The sequence below is a fragment of the Sorex fumeus genome, unplaced genomic scaffold, assembly GCF_029834395.1.
Source record: "Sorex fumeus unplaced genomic scaffold, SorFum_2.1 ptg000035l, whole genome shotgun sequence".
Lineage (NCBI taxonomy): Eukaryota > Metazoa > Chordata > Mammalia > Eulipotyphla > Soricidae > Sorex > Sorex fumeus.
This window is the reverse complement of record NW_026606092.1, coordinates 40,512,467-40,532,259: the sequence shown is the minus strand read 5'-3', so window position 1 is coordinate 40,532,259 and position 19,793 is coordinate 40,512,467. Positions and strand designations below refer to the sequence as shown.

The 19,793-nt window shown below is 36.7% G+C and overlaps 1 protein-coding gene across 3 annotated transcripts in view; it reads right to left on the bottom strand.

Annotated features, from left to right (window-relative positions):
- Positions 1-3,704: 3,704 nt before the first annotated feature.
- Positions 3,705-19,793, bottom strand: part of PTPN4 (protein tyrosine phosphatase non-receptor type 4) — a 184,270-nt gene continuing 168,181 nt past the window's right edge. For all 3 annotated transcript variants that reach the window (XM_056117536.1, XM_056117538.1, XM_056117537.1), the window contains 5 exons: positions 16,337-16,483; positions 15,416-15,544; positions 12,611-12,759; positions 9,275-9,410; positions 3,705-6,238 (listed from right to left, as the gene is read on the bottom strand). In XM_056117536.1, the coding sequence (XP_055973511.1) occupies positions 6,155-6,238; positions 9,275-9,410; positions 12,611-12,759; positions 15,416-15,544; positions 16,337-16,483 (645 nt within the window). In that variant the 3' untranslated portion in view covers positions 3,705-6,154. The remainder of the gene's footprint in view (positions 6,239-9,274; positions 9,411-12,610; positions 12,760-15,415; positions 15,545-16,336; positions 16,484-19,793) is intronic.

Genomic DNA, 19,793 nt, shown 5'->3' with positions numbered 1-19,793 from the left:
ATAAATATTACAATTTAAAGAGGGTATTGAATGAATCATGCCTAAAGAAGCTGGTTTACAATGCAGGGAGCTTTTGTGTTCAGCTGAATTAATAAGCCCTTAAAGATTTAAGACTCCACTTCTACAAGTCAGATTTGGGATAATGGTCTTCTTTCTCTAAGATACTGGGAATTAAAAGGCAAAACTATCTGTCAGGGGCCTCTGTACATATTTACTGTTGTGAACCTTAGGCACAGTTTTCTGGCTTTATCACCCCCACAATGTTCTCTTGTGTGTCTGACAAAAGACAAGTATGGGGACTTTCCTTTGTGGTAAACACATATATACTTTTTTTTTTTTTTTGCTTTTCGGGTCACACCCAGCTGATCCTTAGGGGTTACTCCTGGCTCTGCACTCAGGAATCACTCCTGGCGGTGCTTGGGGGACTATATGGGATGCTGGGAATCGAACCCAGGTCGGCCGCGTGCAAGGCAAACGTCCTACCCAATGTGCTATTGCTCCAGCCCCAACACATATATGCTTAAAACTGCATTTTGTATAATTAAGTGGAATATACTCTTCCTTTCTTTCTTTTCAACCCAGATGACTTTTTACCAAAACAAGAGTATCTTTAGAATCAAGTTATTATTCTAGTAACATTTGAAAGATACATTCATCTTTTTTACAGCATGAAAGACATACAAATACTATTGTTTCCTTCTTAAACAATGAAGTAAAAGTTAACAGCTTCAATCTTTCAGTCCATAGAAAAATATTTTTGTATACTTTACACAACAGGAAAACTCTACAGTGTTAAGCTGGAACTTTTATGAGCATAACAAGGCTTTCAAATATTTTCATTCTTATGTTGAAAAAGTTTAAAGGTTTCTTTCTAGAAGTTAAACAGTAGAACTTCCTCCTAAAACTGTAATTTTTAACTTGCAATATTGCTTTAAATCTGTAAATTAGAAAAAAAATGGTTAACTTACTTATGAACTGAATCATATCTAGTCAATGTTGATGATTACAACTCAGTAGATAATATTTCTGGTTGTTCTTTTAACTAGGATTACTAAAATAAAAACAATGATTACAAAACTTTGAGAATTAACAGTAAACTGCATAGAAAAACATACAGTAAATAGCAGCACATTTAATAATGGAAACAAATACATATTTGATATCCACCCACAACTTCATCAAGGCTATTAAAATAAAACGTCTATTTTCTGGCTGAAACAGGGTTTGCTTGTTTTTGGAAACACTGAAAGAATTATTGTAATTGCTATTAAGAAGCAATAAAAACGGGCTGGAAGATGGCTTAAAGAGCGTCAGAACATGTTTTGTAAATAGGAGCCCTGGGTTCAATTCCCCCGCATCACATGGTCCCAAGTGCTGCTGGGAGTGGCTCAAATATTTAATGGGAAAAAGCAATGACGTCTGTATATAATACAAATTTGTGTTGAAATACCTGTACACATGTAAATTAAAAATATACAACATAGGAACTAATCTCAGGGATTTTTAAAAACACAAAATTGCTGAATTTATTGACTAACAGCCCTCAAATATATCTTACTATGAAAATTTCATTGCAGCAATACAATTCTCTAAGAATGCTATAAAACACTGCTATAAATTCCGTTGATACTTACACTTGGACACGAATAAATACTTGGCAAAAGAGAGTAATTCTGATATTTGATTAAAAACAATACACTGGGTTTTAATAACAGAGCTCTATAACTTCAGTAAAACTTTTCTCTCATACTTGCTCTCTCACCCCCTCCCTTCCTAAAGACTGCAGCTGGATAACTGAAATGGGGTGCAAGCAATGCTGATACATCTTGTTGATATGGCAGCTGATGTAAGAGATAGCAGTGGCATAAATTATCTTTGTTCTGTCATACACGATGTTTATTCTAACACATTTACCATAATTTTACAATATCTTAGCCTAAGCAACTTAAAATGCAAACTTAACTACAAAATAATGATATAATAAGAAGTGTAAACATACTCCACATTACTGAGACATAAATAATTTTGTATGAATTCAAAACTACTTTGGCAACATAACCACCATTATTTCTTAAATATTCAAGAGATAATAGAATGTTGTTAAATTTTTTGTTTCCTTCTCCCTTTCTGATATTATAAAACAATTAATGGTTTAATTACACTACATGTTTATGTGAACATAAATTATTGGTTACAAGTGAATGTATATTCTAAGTCTTAATTCTATGTCTTAAGTGCTTTTTAAAAAGTCTTAATAGTTTGCATCTTAATGTTTCATATGGCATATAAATGAGCATATACTCTATAAAAGCTTATGTTCTATCGGTGAATCATAATTAGCAAACTGAGTGGGGTCCTAATAAGGATCATTACTTTTTAAATTATTGTCAGAGCCACACCCAGACCATGTGGTGCTAGGGATCAAACCCAGGGCCTCACAGACGCAAAGAAGGCATGCTGTGCTCTACCGTTTGAGCCAACTCCCCAGCCCGCTTTTAAAAAAGCCTACTTAACCTCTAAATTGTTGTCTAAGATCATCATCGTTTTAAGTGAAAACACTGCCTGAGTTTAACTCTTGAGCTGAAATAAACTATTTCACAATGCACAATATTCACATGTATTATTTATAACAACTGAAGCTGAAATTGTTTAAGATCTCAAGTTCTTTTAAGCTCTCAAGTAACAGTACCTTTAGGGGAAAGGAATCTTTTGCTAAACTTTGATTAGAACAAAGCATAGCTGCCAACAGATTATGTGTAACTCTGCAATTACAACGATCCTTTACCTCAGGATTTTTAGCACTAGCCTTTGTGAAACAAACATATAAACCTCAAAGTATCTTCACGTACTTGGAACCTTCAAGTAACTGTCTTAATGGTTTACCACCCCTTTTTATACATTTACAGTGATTTTTCATCTATTTTTTTCTCTTTATACTTAATCAAAATGATCACTCTTTCCCCTATTTGTACTATATTTGTACTAGTGGGTTTTACAGAAATTATTTTTTAAGCTATTTACCTCTAGTTTGAGTGGATGTATGGGTCTAACACATATTAACAATTCTTCTTTTTCTGAATGTATATTCCAAAATATTCTTCATCCTACATACAGTGCTGGCACAAATCAGACGAACATTTGAAATAAACATGGTAATACAATTCTAAATGAGAAGAAAGCTTTGCACAAACATTTCTTAGCACTTAAAGACTCTTGAATCACCAATATCTATTTCCACTTCTCAGAAAAAAAGTCAGCATTGATTTCTTGAGTATGTACAGGTTGGGGGTGAGGACATTGGCTGAAGATGGGAGAAAGTAGTTTAGATATGAGAAATTTGGCATTTTTCACTTGTCTTGCAGGCATGAGGCTCTGGGTTTTATCCCTGGCACCATGACGGGGGAGAGGGGCATTTTAAAATTACATTACATTGGTATGAATGGAATCTAAAACTACTTGGTGTATAAAAGCTGGATTTCTAGAATACTGTTTGATTGATAAGCAGTTTTTTTTTTTTTAAAAAAAGGGCTTAGGTGGGGCCCAGAGCAAGAGTATAGCAAATAGTGCATTTGTCTTGCATCCAGCTGACCTGGGTTCAATCCCTGACATCCCACACTGGGTGCCACCCCACCCCCCAAAAATAGAAGCATAGATGTTGGGGATACTTTTATCTGTTGGGTAAAAAGTAAGACAGAATTAGAATGTTCATTTTAAGGGCAATTTATTTTAAATGGTAAAATTCCAATAACTATGCTTTTAAAAAGGGATCTTTCTGTACATATTGACAGAGGGTAGCTCCCAGATGAAAAATATATATGAGAACTTAAATCTTAGGTTCTAATATATTATCATCTAAAGGCTTGCATTAAAAAGGCAGCATAGTTCATTGCCAACAAATCATTACAGTTAATCTCAAAAGTGTAAACAAAGCCCTAAATTAAAGAACATGCCAACTATGACATTTGCCTATTTATATCTACAAACATATATTTTCATACAGTAGAACAGACTTTTTTTTTAAATTCAGGTAAAAAACAACTACCAAAACAGGCATTAATTATATAGACACCCCTCAGCCCTGCAACTTGATTTTACTTTTTCACTTTTTAATCTATCCTGATGTTACTAGCAGCCTAAAGTACTTTTTTTGTGAATAGAGAATGGAATGTTCAAATAAAACTATAGCTATTTACTAAATTATACTGTCTTGACTGTGAAATCCAGAAATAGATAAGAGAATTTTTCTTTGACATAAAGGTAATGTTTACTCTTCCTTAAAAAAATATTTTAATACAATAATTTATTTGGCATCTTGCTATAGTGTTTAGGAGCTTCCTAAAATTTATTATTATGGATTTTGAAAATCTGAACTAATTTTATTATTACCTAAGTAATAAGATTTCTTAAGATTATTCTTATTACTTATTCTTAAGTAGTCAGATTACTTAAGATTTTAAAATTTACATTCTCCCATCATACTAAATGGCATTCTAAAATGTCTACTATTAAACTAAGTTTTATTAAGTTCATACATAAATATTCAGAAGTTACTAGGAAATGAATCTACTTTAACCAAACCATATAAAATAATTGTGTAATAGAACATTTTAACAGGTGAACAAATTTCCATTTATATTAAAACTGGGCAATTTTAAAGTTTCTATCTTAAAATAGTAGACTTAAAAAAACTTGAAGAGGAAAACATACACATTCTTAAAGGGAATTAGATTTTTCCATCAGGCTGATCAAAACTTGCCATATTAACATGTTCATAGTTCAAGTAAGTATATACAAACGGTAGTCATTTGGTGATTCATAAAAATGACAAGAGGATCCTCATTTTATTTATTGATGGATTACATTTGGAAAAAAGTCAACAATGTTCCGTTCCTTGTCTGAAGTGTCCCAACTAGGAGGATCAGTGGGATCAAAGCTTAATCTGAACTGAAATAAATTCTGAAGAGTAATAATTTAGTGGCAGAACTAAATCACAGTTAGCTATTCTAATTTTAGAGTATCAATGTTTTACTTTAATGTGCACGTTAGATGCCATTTCTAAAGTTAAAGATAAAATAAATATAAAATTTAAAGAATAAAGTATTTTTAAACTTGAGCTGCTAAACTGTAACCCTTGTTCCTTGGGAAAGGAATGTGCAGATATTGAACAATTCCACAGCAGCAGTGCTCATTCAGTAGAATACAAATTACCTTTCCTTATGGCAAAATACAGTAATTGAGTAAAGAAATAGAATTGCCTTAACCTTCTGACTGTGTGACTCTCAATACAAGAAGCTGTATTTAATGATGTGAACTGATGATTCAAAATGCATAAGAACATAGGCGTACAATTTACGTAAATACCTCCTATTGGGGTCAAATGAGTGCCTTTTCGTTAGACATACAAAGACGTCTCAAGGCACTTAAGGGGTTAAGACACAATGCATGCATTCCTTTACATCAAGTATGTGAACTTACATGATTTGGAATAAGCCAACTTTATGATAAATATAAGTTACATTATTGAACCCAAGAAAATGTGTAGATTCATATTTATACTTTCTATAAGATGCTGGTAAATGGCAATGTGCAGCATTTCCTGGGAAAAGCAAATTCCACCTTTCTTCTCATGAACAGCAGGTCTCTATAGGAGGAGTAGGGAAAGATGTGCTGCATCCATAGGCAGTGTATTGGCTAATATTGAGAATAATATTGCTAACGTTTTAAAAATAAAATCTGGTAATCAGTATCATAAGTACATAAATCACTGGAAAACACCAGAGTGGACTCCTGATGTTTACTTCTTTTTGCTTTCAAGATACAAGTGTATATCAGAGATGATGAGAATTCTGAGCCTTGTTTGTGGCAATTCTACGAGAAGGGGACTGCATGGCACCACCACAAAATTTCATAAATTACCCTGAACATACACAGTTATTCACTATTTGTTCGGAGCAAAGCATGAAATAGTCTTCAAACAATGAGTTATAGATTTTAAGAGAGTGATATTTTTTAAAACATAAAGTGCAACAGTGCTGAAGTTTTCAGTTTCTGTGATTTCTCTTTGTTAAGATGCCATTTCCTGCAAGCAGTATTATGGCAGGTTGAATATGAAGGAAAGCAGTTTCCCAATTCATATTCCAGACCTTTTGCATTCTTATTTGTTTGATGATGCTAAGGGTTTAACAAATCCTTCTTCATAAACTTTCAAAATAGCTTCACATACAAATCTGTATTGGCTCTGAAAAATAAAAGATAAAAAACAGAATAAGAAAATCTAGAAAACAAAACAAGCAAGCACATCACTTGGTTGCTTATATTAAAAAAAAAGAGCAAAGTAAGAATGCAGAAATAGCATTTTCTATTAAGAGAAAGGCAACAAATACAAAAGCCTGACAATATATTTCATCGGCAACACTCAGGCACTAGTGGTAGGGATGTAAAGGACTACAATGCCTCTTGATGGAAATTTGGCAGCACCTAGCAAAATACATAAATTTATCTATTGATCCAACATTCTCACTTCTAAGAATCTATCCAAAAGACAGATTATGGGCTGGAGCATATGCTTTGCATGCAGGAGCCTGGGCTTGATCCTTGGCCTGCTGGGTATCCAAACAAAAACAAACAAGGTAAGCTAGACAAAGAAGTTGAAAATACATACTTGTAAATGAGGCTCTTCAGTGTTTCATTATTTATTTATAATAATAAAAATGTAAAAATAATACATGCGACCACCAATGTAAGGAACTGACAATAATTTGTGGTATAATGTAAGAGTGGGATATAATTGCTGTAGTAGGCAGGGAAAGACATAAGTCTACAGCCCATTAGGAAATGATTCCAGGATATTTTGTAAAGTTAAAAAAAGCAAGGTAAATACGTCTCATTCACTGCTGATGGGAATGTTGCCTGATCTGACCCATACGGAAAGCAGTATGGAGATTTCTTAGAAAAGTAAGACCCCACCTGTCATATGACCCCACAATTCCATTTGGGCCATCGACTCTTAAGACACAAAAACATTAATTCAAAAGCCTATATGCATACCACTAATCATTGCAGCACTTAGTACAATAACTGGGACATGGAATTAACCCAGTGTCCAACAATATACAAGTGAACAATGAATGTGTGGTATCTGTACAAAATGAAATACTTTGCAGCTGCTGTGAATGAAAAAATCATGCAATTAGCTACAACTTGAATGAACTGGAGGAATCTGAAGGAATGTGAAGTGAAGTAAGCCAGAAGAAGCGGACAAATACTGGGTGATCTCATTTATGTGTGGCAAACAGAATAACAGGGTAAGGGAATGCAAAGTGTCAAAGGGGTAAAAACATATGTAGTCTTATAAACCAATATAACTTAAAACTAAGCAGAATGGACTCTGAAAATAAGTTACACATAAGTCTTTTAGAAATTAATTTTTTAAAAGTCAGTTTTACTAATATTAATTATAAGTTGCAGTTTAATAAGCAAACTGCATTATTAAAATTTAAAAGATGATTCTTGAGGCCAGAGAGAGATTATAGCAGATAGGGCACTTGCCTTGCATGGAGCAGACCCATCTCTGATCTCCGGCACCCTATATGGTTCCCTGAGTCCACAAGGAGTAATCCCTGAGTGCAGAGCCAGGAGTAAGCACTGAACACGGCAGGGTACGGTCCAAAAACAAAGCAAAACAAAACCCCCCAAAACAAAACAAAATAAAAAACCCAAAAAACTAAAACCAAAACAAAAACCCCATACAAAAAGGATACTTATGAGACAACTGGAAATTTAAATATTGGCTATGTGAGAATATTATTTGGATAGTTAATTACATGTAAGTGAGATGATATTGTGGCTGTGTTTATATGGAAAAGCACATTAAAGAAATGCACTAAAATATTTGGAATGTAAGTGGAAATACAGATGAAACAGTATAGCAAATACAGGGTCTAAGAACTCAAATTTTTATTTAGATGTCTAGTTTTGCATATGTTTTAAATTTTCTAAATTAATTGCTTAAAAAATGACTACGTCACATCAGTCAATTCTCTTCAGTAAACTCAACATCTTTCCTCCCTGCCCCGACCAGGTCTCCGGCAGCCGACGACCTCCAGGACCAGACACCACCATGCTGAGACCACTCTCCGCACACCTGAAGGTACCGGCAGAGGGACAAAGCCACGTGGGTTCCGGGGCCGAGATCTCCAAGCCTACTCGGATTGGAGTCGAGCATCCTTCACCCAGCTCCTCCAAATTCCAGTAGGCGGGGGTCACACCCACCAACTGGCCCCCTGGCGCCGTGTAATCCCATCAGCGGCCACGACTCAGAGACTATAAAAAACAGATCCAGGAACCGTGCAACCGCAAATGCGGCCGCGCGACATTTTTATTATGACATCTCATTCCTACTTTGACAAACTGGCAGGCTCCCGAATGTGACCTGCCCACACGGCAGAGTCTGGCAAACTCCCTGTGTCGTACCCAATATGCCAAATACCAGTAACAATGATGGGTCTCATTCTCCTAAAGAGCCTTGAATATAATCTCAGGGCTAGGATGAAGGAGACGTTACTGGGGCCTGCTCGAGGCAATTGACGAATAACAGGATGATCTGTGATCTGTGATCTGAAACTCAACATCACTAATAATGCTAACATTTTGCAATGGTTTAGTATTAAAAAAATTAACTCCATGATTTCTCATTTGTTCGCTGAAAAAATAACTCAGTGTAGAACAAAAAAACAGTAGGCAAAATTTTGAGTTTGTTTTGTTGCTTTAATCTAAGTTCTAGCGCTTAAAAAAGGCAATGTAGACATGGCTGTTTCAGTGCAAGCAGTTCTATCAAGACTCTCCAGTTCAGGGGTTTTATCATTCTCAGCATTCCGTCTGACTAAGCATACAGGGCAGGTTCCCCTGTGTTGTTTAAACTACTCAGGAATTTACATGCTAGAGTAGTGCTGACAAACATTTTCTGTAAAAGGTCACATAGTAAACGTGTTAGATTTTGCAGATCATATGATGCCTACTGCAACTGCAGCCATGCTATTATTATATGAAAGGAGCCACAAAGTAGATGAAAACAAAAGAACATGCTGTGTTCCAATAGAACCTTACTTATAAACAAGCAATAGACCATATTTGAGTTATAAGCAGTATTTGCCAACCCGTGAGGTTATTACTGCCAAGAATTTTAAAAAGGTACAAATACGGCTTAGGATATATACACTTAACAAAAAATCATCATATAGAGAAAAACTACATGAACATAAAATACAGTACTTACAGGTGTTTGAATCATCATGGCTCGTTGATCTCTCATTGTTCTTACAATGTCCAGTGGATAAACGGGTTGATTGCATTCAATGAGACACATGGCTGTTTCCATTGTAATGAGCACCCCAGTTCTTCCAATCCCAGCACTAAGGACAAGTATTGGCAAGGCATTACATATACTATTTGAAGTTAAACTTGGTGTGCTTTTTATTTTGAGGAAAATTAAAGTTCACTTAATAACACAATAACAACACAAGTAGTAGAGTACTTCATCTTAAGATTTATTTTTACTTCATTTAGTCAATGTGATTTTTATAATAGTGCTTTTTATAAGAGTCCAGGTATTCAATGTTCCAATTTCAAATTTATCAGCAGTGGTCAGTTCCGTCACCACTGAATAACCCAAGAAAATAACTTATTTGAATATTTTATATTATGAAAGTGGCAAATTAACTAGAAAAAAATGTTTTTTTTTTTTTAAAAATCCTGAACATTTAGTATAGATCAAATGGTTTTGGGGCTGGAGCAATAGCACAGCGGGTAGAGTGTTTGCCTTGCATGTGGCTGACCCGGGTTCAATTTCCAGCATTCCAGCATCCCATATGGTCCCCTGAGCACCGCCAGGGGTAATTCCTGAGTACAGAGTCAGGAGCAACTCCTGCGCATCATCAGGTGTGATCCAAAAAGAAAACAAAACAAACAAAAAAAAGATTTTAATCTATTCCCTCTCTCTCCAATTGTTATTTATAAAAATATTATTTTGGTAAGCTTCCCAAACAGAATACAGGGAATACAGGAGTTCAAAGGCAGAGGTCAAACCTGGTGCTACGCAGTTACCTGGGCCTGAGGATGTAGAAGCGCTCCAGGATCTGTAAGGTTACCCTTGGTAGTGGTGAAAGGGCTTTGTGGGGTCAGTGTTTGAACTTAGGTCCTAGTACATACCCCGGCTGTGACATGCCACTGACTATTCGGCTATCTCCCTGACCCCAAAAAGTACATTTTTAAAAGCTAGATTTCAATATTTTGAGTAGAAACCATCCTCAGCAATACTTGGTCCCTGGTTAGGACTAGAGGTTTAGTCTGCACTGTGGTGCTGGGGGTCTATCAGGGCCACATCCAGCAGTGCGGGGACAGAGGAAGACATGCAGTGCCAGGGATCAAATTTAGACTCTTGCACAAGCTACATATGAGCTCCACCTTCCGTGAGCTGTATCACTGGTCCCTACATTTAAATATTTATTATTCTATTTTTTTTTTGGTCTGTGGGTCAAACCTGGAAGTACTCAAGGCTTACTACTGATGGTGCACTCAGATGACCATATGTCCAGGTTCAAACCTGGGCTGTCCATGTGCAAGGAAAGTGTTTTCCTGTTATAATATCACTTTGCCTACACTTCCAACTTTTTAAATTTTAAAATTATGAACAAAGTACTTGGGCTAGAGTGACAGCACAGTGGGTAGAGTGTTTGCCTTGCATGTGGCTGACAAGGGTGACCTGGGTTTGATTCCTCCAACCCTCTTGGAGGGCCCGGCAAGCTACCGAGAGTATCTCACCCACACGGCAAAGCCTGGCAAGCTCCCCGGATGTATTCGATATGCCAAACACAGTAACAACAAGTTCTCACAATGTTACTCAGCCCGCTCAAGCAAATCAATGAACAGCGTGACAGTGACAATGAACAAAGTACTTAAGTTTACTGGACTTCCCACTTTTTAACTTTTAAAAATATAAACTAAGTACTTAAGTTTACTGGCGCAACTTTCCTTTAAAATACAAAACAACAAATTACAGGAACAAACTAATGAATACACAGAAAAATCAATCAGTTTTCAAAGCCAAACTTCTTTCTGTTTAAATGTTAACACATAGTCAAGGACAACATTTTGAGGTTCCGGAGAGAGTACAGTGGTTAAAGGACTTGCCTTATATGTGGCTGACCCATGTTTGATCCCTGTCACCCCATATTGTCCCCTGAGCCCTGCCAAGAGTGATCCCTGAGTGAAGGACCAGGAATAAGCCCTGAGCATAGCCCAGTAAGGCCCTAAAATTGAAAAAAAGAAAAAAAAATTTAAGTTCTCTTGTGAACACCCATATAGTATTATTGGGGACTTAGGATATGAAATTGCCAAATGTGTTCACCATTATGTATTCTGCCTTTCAAATATGTGTTTTAAAATCTCTTTTGATAATTTAGGGGCCAGAGTGATAGTACAGTGGGTAGGCCACTTGCTTTGCAGCCTTCATAGTCCCCTGAGCCTATCAGGAGTGATCCTTGAGCACAGAGGCAGGAGTAAGTCCTAAGATGATCAGCTGTGACCCAAACCGCCCTTGCCCCCCAAATGCTAAAGAAGCACAAGAGATAGTACAGAGGTTACAGTGCTTGCCCCGCATTGACCATGAACCTGGTTAAAATCACCAGCAGCATGTACGGCCTCCTGGGCAGAGCCATGGGGGCAGTCCTGAACATGGAACCACAAATAGCCCCTGAGCACTGTCAGGGGTGGCTCAAAAACCCAGGAACAAATGAAAAGAGATGCTGAAAACGTTTAAGGTTAAAGATCTCAATAAAGTCTCCAAGTAAATCACTTAATAACCAAGGAAATCAGGTTAGGGAGATTTCCTAATCTCTGGGTGGGTGGCAGTGAAGTCAGGTCCATTATATTCGACCTCTGAGGGCAGATAGGGGCATGAGTCTGAAAAGGAGAAAGCCTGTCAAAGTCCACTGGGATTTCTTGGAAAAGCCATACCTCACAATGGTACCTGATAGGACCTTTTTAAGAAAAATGAGAGGGGCCACGGGCCATGAAGGAGGACTCTGGTGGGAGAGGGAAACATCTCAGGTTACAACTTTGAAACACTGGAAAAATATTGTATTTCATCATATTCTCAACCATAAAACATTCCAATTTCAGAGATATTGAAGTATGAAAAATAAACTTCTAAGAATCAGTACAATGATGCACTTTTAATTTTTTTTAATGATAAACTTATGTAGATCATAAATTGTCTTCAACCATTGAACACAATTTTGGGAACCAGAGCAATAGTTCCATGGATAGGGAAATTGCCGGGCATGCAGACCACCTGGGTTCGATCTTTGGCATCCCATATGGTTCCCTATGCAATGCCAGGATTAATTCCTGAACTCAGAGACAAGAGTAACCCCTGAGCATCACCAGGTGTGAACCAAAAAGCAAAAACAAAACAGAAACAACAAATAATTTTGATTTTCCCTCTATCATAGTGAGAATAACAACTGAAGGACAAAGTAAAATATGTATTACCCCCTTTAAAGACAATGATATATCCAGATGAGCTATTCAAGAAAAGGAAAGGAAACAATACCTGCAATGAACAACAATAGGTTCTTCCTTGCCAGCCCTTTTATCTCGCACATGACAAACAAAATCCAGAAAGTCACTAGAATCATCTGGAACTCCATGGTCAGGCCAGGCTATATACTGAATCTGAGTGAGTTGACGACTCTCATTTTTCTAAGTACAAACAAACAAGCAAACAAAACCCCAAAATTATACACCTTGACACATTAACTATCTCTAAATATAAATTCATTTTATTTTAATTTTGAAAGAAAAGAACCCCCCCACCAAAAATGCACTAAAACAAAATACCCCCTTTTCCCCTAATCACCAGTAAGATGTAAAGTCAACAAATTCCAAATTTCAACAATGAAAGTCAGTTATTGTCATTTTCCTTAAGAACAATTAAAAACATAAAAGTGAAAAAAATTTAAAAGGGGATTAATTAAAGAATATCCAAAGAGACACTAGTATAATTTGATAATTCCTCAGAATTTTTGGATACTTTTCATCCTAAATTTACTGAATGTTTAAAAATTAAGTTTACTGAATGACTACTTACCTCTATTATTATCAACAAAAGGATTTAATGCTGCTAATAATCTACTAGATGAGTTTATTTGTTTATTCTATTTTGTACGTTTGTGAGTGACACCCAGATACCATATAGGGTGCCAAGGATGGAATCCGGGTCAGCCATGTGCAAGGCAGGTGCCCTGCCCTCTGTACTATCTCTCTGATCCTCAGATGGGTAATTTAAAATATTATTTCATTAAATTCTGAGGTAGTAACTGTCCTTCTGTATACCCATTCATATGTCTGAATATCCAGTCTCCATGTATGTATATATTTGTTATACATTCATTTTATGATAGTAAAGATGGCTCAAACTTCAGAAATTAATTTGTATTATTAGCATAGTTCTGCACTCAGCACTTACAGTAAGAAAGCACTACAGTTCATAACTTGTATGGACAGTTTTATAGATATACTCATTCAAGTAAACGAGTCAATGAAGATACTGTTGAAGACATAAATGTTTTGCATATTTTACATACCCATACAGTCTATCTTCTACATTTGCTTGGCAAATGAAAAAAAATAATTTGATTTGTTGCATTAGAACATGAGCTATTCAGTGCATGAGCCCATACCTAGATTTATTCTCAGGGAATCTAAGAATTCTAGCCCACAAAATAACGAAGTTTTATTTTCTTAACTTCCTGTAACTTGTGCTTTATTCAATTCCAGATTTCTTTTATATGAACCAGCATAACTTCTGTCTCCTGTTTTGGTCACTAAGAGCCTGGCTTGCTGGGCTCTTTAACCTTAGTAGGAATCAGAAAGGAAGAGAGAGATGTAGTTTTTATTTCCAAAGGGGTAACCATTGACAGTTAAGTGCATAGAACTGCACTGTAACTTTTGGTGCCTGCTCTTTCCTTTTAACTCTTCTAGTCTCCTTCAAAAATAAAAGGAGGCTGGCAGGGGACTATCTTTCTGCGAGTAGAAAAAAATGAAGTGTATGCCACATATATCTCTGATTGGGTTACAGTCATTGAGGGGGGCACACCTGCTGATGCTCAAGGGTTATTTCTGGCTCTGCACTCAGGAATTACTCCTGGTGGTGCTTGTGGGACCATATGGGATGCAGAGGATTGAACCTATGCCTGCTGTGTGCAAGGCAAGAGCCCTACCTGCTATATATATCACTCGGGGTGGACACACCCAGCTGTGCTCAGGGCTTATTCCTACAGCACTCAGGGCACCATATGGGGTGTTGGGGATCAAACCCGAGTCAGCAACTTGCATTGCAAGTGCCCCCTATACACTGTATTGTCTCTCCAGCCCTCTTCTCTCCTTAAAAAAAATAAAATCTTGGTGTCACTTCTGGTTGTGCCCAGGGACTGCTGCCAACACACTGCTCTGGGGATTCTAGGAGGTCCCAAGAATTATGTGGTGCTGGGGATCCAACTTGGGCTGCCTACATATAAAATGTGCGCGCTAGGTTTTGACCCATCTCCCCTCCCCTCTTCTACTTTCCTCAAAAGGCAGAATAATTTGATAATTTTCAATAGTGTTTCCATTTCTACAGGTAAAGGTAAAGGTAAAGGCCCTCCCGTTGATCATCGATTTGCTCGAGCGGGCCCAGTAACGTCTCCATTGGAGACTTTGTTGTTACTGTGGCTGGCATATCGAGATGTACTCAAATTCTTTATTGCTGTTACAGGAATAAATCTTTTTTTTTCTTTTTGGGTCATGCCCAGCGATGCTCAGGGGTTACTCCTAGCTCTGCACTCAGGAATTACCCCTAATGGTGCTTAGGGGACCATATGGGATGCTGGGGATTGAACCCAGGTCAGCAGCCTGCTAAGCATACGCCCTACCTGCTGTACGATCACTCTGGCCCTAGAGGAAGAAATCTTTATAACCAAACACATACTTGATATAACTTCTATAAAGAGGCAAAGTAGTAAGAGTAGTAAATACTGGGTGGGATTGTAGCTCACCCATAGTTCATGCTTTGCATAAAAAATAAATAAAATGAAACCAACCCCCCTACCCCAGAGAGACTACTGTGCAATGGATTCTTTTACTGAACTATGTAATTTAACTATAAATATAGAAAATAAATTTATTATAAAATAGAAGAGCATTCTTCATAAGATTCCAAAGTATTTCAATGAAGTACATAACAGCTGAGTAACTTTACTATTACTATATAGAAAATACTATTTTCTACTAACCAAGATTCAGACGAAAATAATTGCAGCTTCCCAAGCCTTTCCCTCGAACATCACAACTCTAATGAATAGGTATCCTGCTTTCTTACCTCTTGGTTAAATAGTGTCATCTTCCTGAAGATATATGCAGTGTTTCCCTCTTCTGAGTGGCAAGTGACTTGGTAGCATCCATAGGATGAACTTCCTGTGGGTTCTGGCCAATACTGGTGACATTTAACCTAATAGAAACGAATTTAAATGTTTACATAACTTTTACAATTTTTTTTTCTTTCTTTCTTTCTTTTTTTTTTTGCTTTTTGGGTGATACCCAGCAACGCACAGGGATTATTCCTGGATCATGCACTCAGGAATTACTCCTAGTGGTGCTTGGGGGACCATATGGGATGCTGGGAATCGAACCCGGGTCGGCCACATGCAGTGCTATCGCTCCAGCCCCTTAATGTTTTAATTTTTAAGAACTTTTAAACTTATAGAAAAGTTACAAGAACAATTTAATGAACTCTCACATAAAGGTAAAAAATTGTCTCCAAAGTGTTTACATTCATTGCTCTATCACTTTTTCTTCTTGGTAACAGTAATAATCATAACATCATTAATGACTGATGATTTACTTAGCATGGTATTTTCTAGGTTTACTCATAAATTTTTTTACAAACGTATTAATTTTCATTCCTTTTAAATTGTGGAATAATATGAACATAACATTTTTCTTTGGTACATCTGGGTTGTTTCCATCTTTGGACTGGTAAGAACTGCCATGAACATGTGGAGACATTTTATTTTTATTTTTATTTTTTGGGCCACACCCAGCAGAGCTCAGGTCTTACTCCTGGCTCTGTGTTCAAGGACCACTCCTGGTAGATGTGGGGGACCTATGGGGTGCCAGGAACTGAACCTGGGTTAGACATGTCCAAGGCAAGTGCTTTACCTGCTGTACCTGCTCTGGCCCCATGTGTGAGATATTTTAAATTCCTTTGGATACCTCAAGGAGTAAAATTGCTAAGACTTACCCTGCCACGTTCAACTTGTGTGGTCAACATAACAACCATGGAAGAACCTTGCTCCCAAGTCATCTGCCAAAAATCTGTGCAAGTGTGTGGTAATGGCCCTTGACACGCAATGTACTGATTTATAATGCTGGAAGAAGGGATTTCCATCTAAAAAGAAAAATATACAAAAAAAAATATTTTACATGATTTCTTTTTACTTTGATCAAACATATGAAAATCATCCAGTGATAATTAAATCTACTAATCCAAGTAAACTTCAGTCAGTGAAATAAAATCTATTCCGCAGATAGAAATAATTTTATCCACAGAAGAAATATCTTGGCAATATCCAGTAGTTATACATATTTATCATTCAATTAGCATAAACAGGAATCTAAATATTTTCCAAAGCACTATTAAGTTATATAAAGTGCAGCTTTACAGAGAATCTGTTTTCATAGTCAGAAATAACTTAAAAATGCCTCCAAAAAAGCTTACTGTTAACATCTGTGAGCAACAAAAGTTCTGCCATTTGTTTTCTAGTTTGGATGTAATGTTTATGTGTGTAAACCTTAAAGAGGATATTGGAAAAATAACTGAAAAGTGTATGAATTTTAAAAAGAAGATTATATTTGGAAAGATAAGCACTACATGGCTACATTTTGAGAATCAAATTAAAGAAAATGGAAGAGGGAAGAGTCATATGGTAATTCAAAGTATAGAAAAAGATGAATAAAAAAGAAGTTTCCTGGGCTGGGGAGACAGTTCAAAGAAATGGTGCTCCAGATTGGACTCTATACTACACGGTCCCCCAAGTACTGTCAGAGGCAAGTCTGAGCACTGAGATGAAAATAGCTCACTCCTAAGCATTGGGAAAGGTCCCCAAAACATCAAACAAAAATACAAACAACAAGAGGTAAACAAGTCCCTGCATCCTTGTCTCTATCCAAATGGGCAATATTTTTCTAGTTTCTAAGATTCTTTTGGACATAGTCTATGAATATAATACGTGTGATGCTATGCTATTTTTCTAAAAAACAAATGGTACCATGTATTTCCCACCTTGTGTGTTTTGTTTTTTCACTCACTATTGTTGAGATCATTTTTGGTTAACACATAAAATTTAACTCTAATGATTTTCTACTGTAAAAATACCTCAGTTTATTTAAAAGGCATTTTAGTTGCAGCTTTGCTATCCCAAAGTTATGCTGGATCATTTCTGCAAACTTAACATATTTGTGTATAAAAAATATATTTATGGGGGTGGGGAGATAGTATAATGAGTAAGGTAGGTACCTTACACAGCCTCTTCCACAGCTAACCCAGGAACAATGCCAAACCAAAAATAAATAAAAAGACAACTTAATTCACACAAGAAAACCCTAATCAAAACTGTGGGGAATTATATTTTCATCGCTCAGATCAAAATGTACAAGTTTGCTAATGCCATACACAAGTCTAAATTAAATTCTGCAAGAAATTTCAGGGTCACACATTTGAGGGCTTCTGAAATTCAAGATTTTATGGATTTGTAAGGTAAATCACTGATACACCATATGTTGTAACTCTTCCAATATGTTATCAGACATGACCTATAATCACTTAGCATACTGACCTTCAAAAGCCGAGAACAGCGATTTTTTCTTATTTTAATTTTTTAAGGGCTGGAGCAATAGCACAGTGGGTAAGGGTGTTTGCCTTACATGCAGCCAACCCAGGTTCGATTCCTCCATCCCTCTTGGAGAGCCCGGAAAGCTACTGAGAATATCCCGCCCGCATAGCAGAGCCTGGCAAGCTCCCCGTAACATATTCGATATGCAAAAAAACAGTAACAACAAGTCTCACAATGGAGACGTTACTGGTGCCTGCTCGAGTAAATCGATGAACAATGGGAGGACCGTGCCACAGTGCTAATTTTTTAAATTGAACCACAGTGAGGTACACAATTACGAGGTTGTTCACGATTGGGTTTCAGTTATATAATGCTCCAACACCCACCCCTTCACCGGTATACATTTCCCACCACCAATGTCCCCAGTCACCCCCTCCCAGCCCTTCCCTCTATGGCAGATACTTTTTCTCCCTCCCTCCCTCTCTCCCTCCCTCCTTCTTCTCTCTCTCTGTCACTCTCCCCCCATTTGGGCATTATGGTTCACAATACAGATGCTGTATCAATGCATATCCTTCTACCTACTTTCAATATTCAGTAGTATAGAGATTCTCTAGTGGAATTAATACAAAATATAAATCTTAGATGAATTTAAGTCAGATATTGGTATTAGATGAATTCAGGTAAGATCAGGTATTCCACAAACCATTCCCCCCTCCCTCCCCCCCCACCCCCGGTCCAACCAAAACAAAACAAAACATACATTTCAGAGTATTGAGATTTTCAGAATTATGGATCAGGGATTATGAATATTTAAAAGATTACTTTAGGACAAGTCTGACTCACATATTACCCATAGAAACAAAAGTTGGTAAAATCTCTTTGGAGAACAATTTGGCACTATCAAAATTTTATAATATATATATATGTATATATGGAAGCGGGGACAGTCATATGTTAATTCAAAGTACAGGATAAGCTGAATAAAAAAGAAGTTTCTTGGGCTGGGGAGACAGGTCAAAGGAATGGCGCTCCAGACTGGATTCTCTATACTATGGTCCCCCAAATATATATATGTGTATATATATTTGTACATAAGTATCATTTCTTTGTAATGTTCATACAAACATATTTCTTTTTAAACTTTGGTTTGGAGCCACACCTAGCCTATGCTCAGGGATCATTTCTGGAGGTGCTTGGGGACCATATATGGTACCAGGGATGGAACCTGGTCTGGCAAAGTGCTCGGCAAGCACCTTAACTGCGGTACTATCTTTCCAGCCACAAAGTTGTGTGTATCATTCATTTAAGCATTTTATAATTTTTCTAAGTGCAATAAAGATATTGTGGTTTTCCATTTAAAAGAAGAATCCTTAATAGAAGTACATATCAAAATAGTTAATCTTCATTGTTCACAGATTCTGTATTTGCATATTTTACAAGCAAAAATTTACTTGTAAATTCCAAATACTTGTAGCGATTTTGTGGTTATCTACAGACATGTGAAAGGAGGTGAAAGTCAGGTCCCTTGATGTGCACATTTCAAAGCTAATACCAATTAAGATCATGCTTTCCTTTGTCTTCTCTGAAATTGTAAGCTGTCTTGTTTTGCATCCTATTTGCTCCTGTACATTTTAATTTTTCTATTTCTTATTAGTGTTTAGATGTGCTCCAGTGGGGGAGCTGAAGTACTGACTAGTAAGAGAAGGCTGTGAGGCTATGAGGTGTTACACGGAGAAAATACTTATCAGAGGACCTTCCTTCAGGTATGAGTTACAGTGATGCTGGCATAGTTCAGTGTTCAAGAACAAACAGTACATATTAAGGTATCTTTAAACAAAAAGAGGTTCTGTACTTGTTTTTTTTTTT